An 11687-nucleotide genomic window follows, 5' to 3' on the forward strand; every position below is an offset into this window, starting at 1 on the left:
AATGTATCCAGATCAATTTAAGGAGCTTCCATAAATGATGTAAGTCCTCTTTATGTGAAGCGCTAGTAACTAAGATCCCATCTCAGAGCGGTTGGAAGGGCAGTCATAAAAGGGTTTTTACTGGCAGCGTGCAACTCAATTGGGGGACAATTAGAAGTGAAGCACCGAGAGACCCACGTCCCGACTCAAGGCAGCAACTCACAGCAGCGGCTTCAGCGAGAGATCGCTGCCTCAACATCAAACAGTCTGGCAGCACTGAGAGGTGGCCCCTCTTTGTACTTAATTAGACCCAGTTTATCCTAATTAGGTTGTGGTGTGTGTGTGTGTGTGTGTGTGTGTGTGTGTGTGTGTGTGTGTGTGTGTGTGTGTGTGTGTGTGTGTGTGTGTGTGTGTGTGTGTGTGTGTGTGTGTGTGTGTGTGTGAAATTGTAAAATGTAGAGACTGGTTTAGCAGAGAGCATGTGAGTATGAGAGGATCGAAAGAAAAGTTTATATGGGTATAAGAATGATGGAAAGATATATTGTGTCTTTGGACAAAGAATTCAAGAGAGCTTTTTGTGATGAGGGCCAATGCCGGTGTTGATGTGCTGTAAAAAACACATGATCTCCGCATTGGGATTTATACGTTACATCCTGATTCCTGCCTGCGCCCCCTCACCTGAAAGCTCTGGAGATGTTTTGTCATGTCGTTGTTGTGAACGTGTCCGACCTGAAAAGTCTCCTGCTGCGTTGTTCATATGTGAATGGCAAACTCCAGGGATAGTCCAGACTTTCATGTCTGACTTAAATAGAAGTACAATTGTTTGTATGTGTGTGTGTGTGTGTGTGTGTGTGTGTGTGTGTGTGTGTGTGTGTGTGTGTGTGTGTGTGTGTGTGTGTGTGTGTGTGTGTGTGTGTGTGTGTGTGTGTGTGTGTGTGTGTGTGTGTGTGTGTGTGTGTGTGTGTGTGTGTGTGTGTGCAAACATGCCTTTCTTGCCTCCCTGTGATGTCTTATAATTGTGCATGGTTTGTTATGTCTGACTTGAAACCTACAAGTTATGACATAAAAAAAAAAAGCTAATTGCAGTAAACTCATATCCAGGCTCATAGCTCCAGTTTTACTGTGAGCATTGAAGACTATATTCCAATTGACATCATGCCTTAAAAAAATGCTTTCATGGGCACATCGCGACCACATCAAACCGTTGCTTATGGCTGTCGGTGTAACCTTCTCCATTTTTCTTGCATTGAGCAACTTAGCAAACACAAAATCCTGACTCACCTGCAGCGCCATGTCCAGTGAGGAGAAGTAAACGTATCAACGCTATCATCTTGCCTCAAAAACCTCTTCAGCTTCAAGACTTGATTTTGTTTCCCAACAAGGTTGTAGTTTTTCTCCTCTTCTTCTTCGTTTTCTTCTTCTCCTGCTTCCCTGAGCCTCCAAACTCTTACAGACTCACACTCTTATTCACACACTCTGCATCCTTCTGCAAGAGCGGCTGGTGAATTTTCTCACCTCCAGGTATCTAGAGAGCTAATAAAGGAATGATGGAAAACAGAGTTAGTTTCCTTCCACCACTACCATTTTGTAGTCTTGCCTTCGATCTTTTGTTTGAGAGGAGGAGGAGGTGAAACAGGCGCACACACACACACACACACACACACACCTGCACCAGCACTCACTTTCTTTACCAGTTTGCATCAGAAATATCCATCAAATCCTAGAGCATGTCCCCTGGTCCCCCCCCCGCTGCCCATCTGTTTCCTCCCCAATCCATCACCTCAAAGTGTTTCTCTCTCTTTGACACTTGTCTGTCAGCCGCTCACGTGGGTTTGAGGCCTTTTAAGTTCGCTGCAGGAAACGTCAGAATTGGTTTCAGAGGAGTCAAAGTGGGACAAAGGGGTTTAAGGAATGCAGAGAGAAACACAAGTGTGTACATCGGTGTACATTACAAAGACAGCGACGTGGAAATAAACTTGTACCAATGAGTGAAATATTGCTTATAAACGGGTTTATGCGGAGAAACAGGATTATGGAAATCCACGGAGATGCATTCAGGATGGTCGAGCGAGGCCTGATGGGAGAAAACAGTTTTACCTGCCTCGCATTCCTCGCCCTCCACTCAGCTAAGCACCCTGCTTACCCCAGATCTCCTCCACATCAAAGAGCCCTCATTACAGAAGCCCTCGCACATGCATGGAGAGATTCAGGGCGGGAGAGCGAGAGAGCCAGGAGGGAGGAAGGAGGTGGGGGGTCGGGCAGACAGAGGGGTGGGGGAGGGCAACCACACTCCTATTGCGTACAGAGGTATCATTCAAAACAAATCCATTCCAGCTGCTCTTTGCCTCACCTGGCAAGACCAGGCAGAAACGTAGGAAATGGCCAAACATTTGGCAAAGGAAAATGTATAAAACTTAATTCGTTTTTATTGTAGGCAGAGTGGAAGCAAATGAAGGACAAGAAAACTAAAGCTGGTAAACGAAGGTGTATACATATGGACTCTTACTCCTCTTCCTAATAGCCTTAGTTTTCCCTTCCCTCTCCCTGCACGGCCACCCAAGTGTGATGCTCGTGCTTGTGGGAAGAACATCGTGTCAGGTGGCGAGGCAAGGAGCCTCCGCGACTGGCGCTTGAGGTCAGACGTAGGTTTATTTTCCTAAGCAGGCCTCTGTCCAAAAACATCCTCTGTAGCGTCCTCAGTGTCCGCCAGGTGCTGACCAGACAGAGTCCGTCAGCAGTGCAAGGAGTGCAACCGCTGGGAGATGGACTGCTTCTCTCTCTGCCAGTGACTGGAGAGAGGTTTCATTTCCATTGACAAACTGGGCATTCAGGTCACACGCTCATGCATGGATTACCGATACACCAGGCACTTGACATTTCTCGGGGATGACACATGCACCCAGGGAGCTGCATGCACTGTGGATACATGTTACTTTGCTAATGGTTCAGTCTTTATCTGCTACTCTCAGGACCCTTAACTCACCTGATAGTCCCAAAAAACTGTATCTGTCTCTTTCTCTGAGGCCAACCTTCGGCTCCAGATACAGAAATGTTGCCCTGACTAATTTGTTCGCTCAACCTTCTTGGTACTGAAATATCTCAACTTGATTGGGATGGAAGGTGACATTTTGAACAACTTACCCCCTGAATTTTCCTTAAAAGACTATTTTTGGTGATATACCTCAACAACTTGATTGCCAATTGGATGAACTGCCACGAGATGGCTTGCTGGCTTCAGGGCACTTCTTGTTTATTTCTCATTAGAAATATGAGCATCAAAGATTTCCACATCTTGCCTAAAAACATTCCACAAAAAATATTTTTTTGTTCCCTGGGAACAAAGAAAACAATCCCTCGTACCCAAACATCCTGCTGCCCTCAGCCCACTTCTCCACGTGCTTGTTGGGGTAACATGAAACTTGGTGACAACAATGTTGAGACAGAGAATAAAAGGTTTGAGGAACCACCAGAGAACTTTGTGTGAGGCAATTGTTTAAATCCTGTCGGCGACATGAATATGTGAGTGACGAAGATGAATTCCCAAACAGGGAGATGAGCATGATGTATTTCGTTGACAGTGGAGCATCCCAGAGGGGAACAGACTGTTTCCAGCTTTTGTTTTCAATTGTGTTCATACACTCATTGTGAAAAGTTTATTGAAACCATTTTGTAATGATTTGATCTTAGTGTGTAGAGGACATAATTAATCTCAGTTTGCGAATGTCGTAAATATCATGAAGGAGTGAGAATAAACCATATCTACCCAATGAACCTTTTATTCATAGTTGAAGGAGTTTTTGTTTTGTGAGTCTTTGTGTTGGTCAACGGCTTCAACGTGTTTGTGTAACTAAGTGTCTCTGTCACTGAGGAAGAATTCCTCTTTGTCAAGCCTCTTCAGTGCCAGCGTAATTGTTTTCATTTGAAATGTTTTGCATGCAACTAATTACGATTTTAGTATCAAATAAACAGAAAATAAACGTTTCCCTTGAACAGTTCAGTGACTCATGCTGAAGACAATGCTTTAGACAAAAGATTAAACAAAACCTCTGATGAGGTCCACAAGTACACTTTGTTGTTTTTGTCGAGGAACAGGAGGCGAAAGAGAAGAAAGACATGTGGTTCGGACAAGAATGGATTGAAAGTAGCAGCAGCATAGCAACTGATGAATGTTTTACTGTGGTCTTATCATTGTCAGGGAGCTTTGTATCATATGTGCAGACAGCCTGTCAGCAGCTCCCAATAAGAGCCCCCCCCCACCCCCTAAAGGCCCAACCCTTGTTTTTGTGACCATATAGATTTGAAGTATATTCACAGTTAAATTGTTTAAAAATATATATGAGAAGTAAGCAGCTTAGTGTTTATAATTACTCAAATGTATGGCCTGAGGCTTGAGTCACAAAGCAAGATTAGCCAGATAACTTTGCATTTGTTTATAGGCATCATAACATTTTACTGAGATAGATCCCTATCTAAAACAAACAAAAAAACTGTTGAGCCTACTGTAAAATGACAGGTACTAATTTATACAACCAAGCTGAAGTGTATACAAAGATGCAAATGACAAAAGCCAAACCATCTTGATCACCAAGGCTGCAGTATAGGTCATAATGCCAGCCTCCTCCATGTTAGTGGCAGGAAGTGGAGATGCGTAGTCCATGTTTATATACAGTCAATGAACCAGAGTCACTTTGCCGTCCACCACCATTGAATTTAAAGTAACATACCTACAATGCAGCCATTGTACGGTATTTCAGTTTCCTTCTTATTCTAGTCTCAATACTGACATTCTGATCGTATAAGATCCCTCGACCTCCGCTGTGAGCCGTGCACACAGCTGAACAAGTAAACCAGGGGATAACACCACCATGTTAAAAACTATTTTGACATGAACAAGACAAATGAAATAAAACCTTGTAGACGAATAAATGGAAGCATTGTTTTCCAGGTGGATGATTATATCTGACAGAGATGTGTGTGTGTGTGTGTGTGTGTGTCTCTGTGTCTGTGTGTGTGTGTGTCTCTGTGTGTGTGTGTGTGTGTGTGTGTGTGTGTGTGTGTGTGTGTGTGTGTGTGTGTGTGTGTGTGTGTGTGTGTGTGTGTGTGTGTGTGTGTGTGTGTGTGTGTGTGTGTGTGTGTGTGTGTGTGCGTGTGCGTGTGTGTGAGAAAACACCATGACAGATTTGTGGAAGCACATCTGGAATAACAGTTTGAGATTACACTGCTTTGAATGTAATGTGATATATACAGCGAATTAGCGGCGGGAGCTGGAACCCTCATCGCTCTCAGTCTGGAGGTTTGCATTTCTTCCACTGACAGACTAATGACTGATTATAAACGCTGTTAACTGGCTGAGTGAGTTATGCAGGTTTCTGTCTTGGCCTTGAAACCTACTGTGAATCACATGTATTAGTGTGTCTTGTATTGATTTCCCTTCTGTACTGTAGCAGCGGCTGCAGCCTATTTATTTCCACTGATAGTACTTTAATTGTAAATTAATCGTCTTACATTGTTCACTGTCTTTTTTAGAAGTGTTCTTTGCACCTTCCAGTGGCTGAAAGGTGAATTTAACATTTCTCTACAGTGATGAAGTCACAGTGCAGCAGAACTGAACAGGTTTCTAAAAATATCTCCCCTTAACAAACTGAAAAAAGCTACAGTCACTCAGAATGGTCACTGGGAGATTTAAATTGAGTGTGTCTGTGTCTGTGTGTCTGTGTCTGTGTGTCTGTGCCACAGTCACAGACTCGATGATGAGAACATGTCTGGGGGACTCACATCTGTCGCCATTTTCCGTCTCCCCGTCTGACTGTGGCACCCTTACATTAACCCCTGTTGTGCCAGCTCACACTCAGAACTAGTTCAAAGTTCAGTTCATACAGATGAAGATGTATTTTCTTGCGATTGTCTGATCTGTCAACTTTTAGTTTATTCAAATGTGGAAAACTCCCAAACTGCACTAACTGCCTGAATGGGACCCGAGTTGAAGATCTGGATTGTGCAGCTCTGGAGTCACAAACATGCAGAATGAGAAAATGGAGACAAGGCGTCATATTTTTCGTTTAGTAAAAAGATATTGAATCATAACATCGATCATTTCATCAACCTGAATCTGTGATGGACGTTTCCTGGAAGCTGGTGAAAGGAAAACTCAGGCAGCAGCTGATGTCTTATGCAGAAGGATTTAATGTAGACTTGATGCATCAAGGAGACCAGAAGGTGAAACAATATACAAACCCTAACACAGTAACATGAGCAATTGTCACCCCCAAGTCTGAAGATGTCTCCCACAGCCTCCCAATTTATCTCCCTCACCTTGCGTGATGTAATACACAAACAAATTAGAGTTGGTACCTCTTTCTCAGGTCATCTGAATTAGATATGAAAGTCCATGAGCGTACATATTACAATGTACTGCTAGTTGGCCCTTTATCTATAACCTGACCTTGGGTACTGCTTGGAGAGAAGGGAGTATCTGTGGAATGAGTCGGGCTGTACTCTCCTCATGGGGACAATTTACTGTGTGAGGATGGTCAAAAATCCTCTCACAGAATCAACACTGATACATTAAAAACACCAGAATCCACATGTTCAGATGCTGTGCGGCCATCTCTCCACAGGGAGGCGCCATCATGACTTCTACTCTTCCTATTTAAAGGCGGAAAGATTGGAGACTTTATGTCTTTGATAATATTTTTACTGTATTTATTATCCATTTAATACTCACTCCTATCCATGGAACTCAATAGCTAATGTGCAATGCATTTCACTGTATATAATCTGTTTCAATTGTATATATAATTCTATTTTATACTTCCTTGCTTCCTTATATTGCATGTTTACTTATTTATACTTTTACCAATGTCTCTTTTTTGACTGTCCCTATTATTACTGCACCACAGCAAATCTCTCCATTTTGGGAGATTGGGACCTTTAAAGGAACAAAAGCACTTACATTTATTTCAGAATATATAATGTTTCCCACTGAATTAGATATCCCTGACATTTAACCATATCTGCCCTAGTGTTATCGGCTAGTTATGTATTCATTTAGCTTATTTAATCAATAAAAGCACATTTTCTATATGTATTAACTTGTTTTGTGAGAAGTTTATATCTGATTACTGTGTTGTAAGCTGTTTTATATTTTCAATAAAGTAGAGAAGGACAATTTGCTTCTAGGACTATGTGTTAATTGGATGAGTTTTGAATGGAAAACATGTGGGGACCAGAGACTGTATACAAACATGTGGGGACCATAGACTGTATACAAAGAGGTGGGGACCAGTGGTTTTTAAAAACACCTAAAATGTATTAGTTAAGTTGTGACTGCAGGAACTCTCGGCTCCAGTCCAGTAGGGGGCGGTAAACCCCAGTGATGCGGTTTCCCGCCAGAGGAAAGAAGCGGAAAAAGACTGCGGAACTAAGTAGTTTCTAAGAACAATTGTTTCCGGTCGACGTTATTTTGCGTGCGGACTGGTGGACGGTCGATTGATTCGCGCTAAGTTTATCACTCCGGCCTCAAACTGGATAACTCAACCACTATTCCCGGTAGGTCCTTTAGTTTGATCATATATTCCAGTTCATAGCTTCAGATTTATCGCCCTCGTTGTTTACTCTGAACATCTAATGGAGGAATGATGTGGTATAAATAAAGTAGCATAATGCTAAACGCCATGCTAACACACACCAGACAACTTATAGATGTGTATGTTCCGTTGTTGTTTCACACCTGGTGTGTTTGTTGTTTCATAAAAGTCTTTACCTGTAGTGTTGAAACACAAAGGTGTGTGTGTGTGTGTGTGTGTGTGTGTGTGTGTGTGTGTGTGTGTGTGTGTGTGTGTGTGTGTCACAGTGACTCTTAAGTTAGAACAGTATGTGTAGTCCATAAACAACATTGTGAAAAATGTATTAGGTACTATGAGTAAATATGGGTGCTTCCAAATGAAGTGTAGTAAATGTATGTTATGAGTTAATAATAATCTGTGTGTTTATTTGGCACCTTTCAAGAACTAAAGTCCCAAGGTGCTTCACAAACCAAGAGCAAGTGGAGGCAAAAACATTAAAAGCAGAAAGTAAAAATAAAGCTTTTACAACATCAAGTTGAAACAGATGAGTCTGAAGAGGATTTGAAAAATATTCCACTGAGTCAAAAGAAAGTAGATTGAATGGAACAGATTCCGAGGAGTTGGAAAAACAACCTGAACTGCCCAGAACTGCCCATTCTGCCCATGTCCAATAACAAGACCTAATGGTCCTAATGGTCTTGTTATTGGACGTCCCTGTACATGTACACAAATACTGAAATACTTAACTGATTCCCTTTTGTATATCTTTACTTACAGGTCCTAACAAGGACAACATCAGGGCTGGCTGCAAGAAATGTGGATATCGTAAGTAAAGCTTCGACCCTCAAGTCCCATCAAAAGTTAAAGAGGTGTTGTTAAGTCCCTCTGTAAACCTGGGGGTTTGTTGGAGTCATGATAGAATCTGTTATTAAGCTCTAATGTACAACTCTTACAACATATCGGTGAGCAATATGATGAGTACAATTATGGTTTTAGCAACATTTTCCAGACCCTGTTGCATATTCCCTTACAAATGTTATAAGAGTTGAGGGTTAGGATTCGAAAATGTAAATAATAATAAAAAATGTTCTGCTTTACTATTGTTGTTCATCCGTTCTCTTCTCTGTGTTGATTTTCTCCAGCGGGCCACTTAACGTTCGAATGCCGAAATTTTGTCCGAGTCGACCCCCAGAAAGACATAGTTCTGGATGTGAGCAGCACCAGCACTGAGGAGAGTGAAGAGGACGAGCCTGCACCTCAGCGCAATGAGAAGCAAGCGAAAAGTAGCCAGCATCGCAGACGTAAGAAATTCAATCCCACAATTGTTTTTGAATCACTATAAGGCTGGACCTTTCATAGTGTGCATTTTTAGAAGGTAAAGTAAATGCATCGATCCTGTGAGACTCCTCAGGTGGTTGGTGAATGTACATAGATAAGCAGCAGCGGTATCCCCAGCAGTGCAAGTGGACTTACTTGCCTTTTTATATTTATGAGCAGATACTAAGTAAAAATAATCTTGACTGATCTGACTACAAATGTTACATTTTAGGTCCCAATGATGACGACAGACAAAAGCGGAAGAAGAGCAAAAGCAGAAAGTCCAGAAAAAGGTAACTTTTTTTCAAAATGTCACATTCTTATACTTGTATAGTCCTCTTTAAAGCAGATGTACATTTAGCGATTATTTTACGGAAGTTACTTGACTGATTTTTAAATCAAGAATAATCTGAGTAGGAATAAAATATATGTTTGTGCCGGTCTTAACTCATGTTAATTATTGTCAATCCCTCATTGTGGTCAATGGTATTCATTAATTATTACTAAAGAATTATATATTTTTTATAGTATTTAACTGTAATTGTATTAGTCACAGGTTTTTGTGATCTTTTAATCACCCCCCCCTTTTTTTTTTTGCCACTCCCAAGGTCTGTTTCATCGAGTGACGAGGAAACCACGAAGAAGAAGAAAAAACGCGACCAGTCCGACTCCTCATCTGATAAAGAGGAGAAGAGGAAGAAAAAGAAAATGAAAGGCCACAAGAAGAAAAGCAAAAAGACCAAAAAGGAGCACGGGAAGCAGCACAAGAAAAGTCAAAAGAGCAGAAAACCAAAGTCCTCGTCATCTTCCTCCTCCTCCTCCTCCAGCTCCAGTGAATCATCAGACGGTGACTGAGACAACTCGTCTGTGCAGCGTCTGGAGTTCTGACATGTTGTGTATATAATGCAGCCAGTAACATACAAATATTAACAAAGAATCCAATGCAGAGGGTTCTTTAAGGGAATTGAATATCTCAGAAAAGGCACTGTTCACTGCTGTAAAACTCACACATGCAAATATAGCACCATCATGCTAATGAAAACTTCACCAAGACAGGCCCACTGTCATTTTGTATTCGACAGTGTTTGTGCAGAGTCATGTTCAGTGACCTGCTGCGGTGTTATTCATTGTGTTCATACTGAATATTTTCAGTGTAATCGATTCTCGTTATAAGTCAAGCTGGGGTTCCAAGCTTCTGGATGCTGTTCTTTTGTTTTTGTGTCTCTTATTCAATTTTCTTGCTTTATTGTTCTTTTAAATTCCACCAAGACATTTTTAAAAGGTCAAACATAAAAACACGGTTCCAACATCTGTGGTTGACGGGATTGTAGCGAAGGATCTCGGTGGCCGACATATTGCTGAAAATTTTAAATATCAAGCCCATTTTTTGGACCACTTGACAGTTTGACTACGGATAAACATCAGTTGACATGAAAGATCAGAGATTTGTCTTTGTGGAAAGGATTGTTTACATGTTCAGACTTTACTTTTGCTCAGATGGTTTTATAGTACAATTAAACTCTGTAGGTTCCTGGTCAGACAATGTGGCTGCTGTTAATGTGAATGAATTTTGTGATATAAGCAGCCATACATTGTAGTCATGTGGACATTTCAAGGGTTCATTCCAAAACATGAATGCTTGGTGATTTTGGGAACTTTTACCCGAGTCTCTTTATGCAGCTTGTTTATTTCCTGTTCACCATCTACTTCAATTTGTCTCTTCTTTTTTTGGGGTCCTCCTCAGAAACTCTTCTCTGATTGAATTAAATGTATATTTCTATTAAACTTTTATTTCATTTAAATTGTGAATGAATTCATTGTTGTGTCATGATAAGTGGTGACGAGGCAGAAAGTCATTGTGGTTATTAGGAAACCGGAGAAGTCTGATGGGACCATTACGTGGTTCGGTAGCAGATAGTCTTATTTCCAGCAGAGGGCAGCAACACACCTACAGTGTGTGGTAACCTGACTGAGAAGATAATGATGTCATTCTTTTTACAGCATTAGGTTGTGAGAGAATTCTCGTCTCCTCCAAACTGCTTTAAAAAACAAGCTCAATAAAAGGGGTTCTTCACACACAGATTCAACAGTAAATGGCAAATTGGCCTGAATATTTGTTTTGACCTTATTTTTAATATAAACGACAAGTTATTCAAGAGCTTGAAACAACAATACAATACGGCCTCACTGTAAATATCTTTACTCCACCTAGTGGCCACAGTGTGAGCATTCAGAGGCTGAGTGTCTCACGTTGCTGCCTTCATCTCTAATGATGATGTGGAATGAAGAGAGACAGAAACCTCCTGACACTAGTTAGATTTTTACAGATAAACACAAATAGAAGAAGTCTCTGAGCAACAAGACTCATAACAGAGGCACCTGAGTCAGACATTAATCTCACTTAGTCTGAAGGTTATGTTTCATATCACGTCCTCACAGGCAGAGACACATCTACATACACTGTATATACACGTGCAAGACATGCATACATGTCTGCGATGTGATTTCTGCGATTTATTCTGACCTTTACACATTAGATCAATGTGGATTGCAATTTTCTAACCACACCAGTGGAAACAATGGAGAAATCACACTCAGAGGAGACATGGCACAGCTTTTAGTGTTCTTTAGGCCAAAAAAGTCACTTCGTAATCTGGGACACTTGTATTAGCTTTATGGATGCCAAGCTCAATTTTTAAAAAGCATAATGAAAAAAAGGCTAAGAAAATGTACATTATTCATAGACATTTTTTTTTACTTCAGGAAGACCCCAAAAACCACATTTACCTCATTTAGAGAACTTCAATGACTGTTCCAGATTACCAG

At 41.2% G+C, this 11687-nt stretch overlaps 1 protein-coding gene across 1 annotated transcript; it reads left to right on the top strand.

The window, feature by feature from the left end:
- The first annotated feature begins 2171 nt into the window (after window positions 1-2171).
- srek1ip1 (SREK1-interacting protein 1) lies at window positions 2172-10663 on the top strand. Its single transcript, XM_035177014.2, has 5 exons — window positions 2172-2286; window positions 8322-8369; window positions 8687-8845; window positions 9094-9154; window positions 9470-10663. The coding sequence occupies exons 1-5, from the start codon at window positions 2172-2174 to the stop codon at window positions 9714-9716; spliced, it is 630 nt and encodes a 209-aa protein (XP_035032905.1). The 3' UTR covers window positions 9717-10663.
- Window positions 10664-11687: the final 1024 nt, after the last annotated feature.

Source organism: Hippoglossus stenolepis, chromosome 14 (genome assembly GCF_022539355.2).
Source record: "Hippoglossus stenolepis isolate QCI-W04-F060 chromosome 14, HSTE1.2, whole genome shotgun sequence".
NCBI classification, from domain to species: domain Eukaryota; kingdom Metazoa; phylum Chordata; class Actinopteri; order Pleuronectiformes; family Pleuronectidae; genus Hippoglossus; species Hippoglossus stenolepis.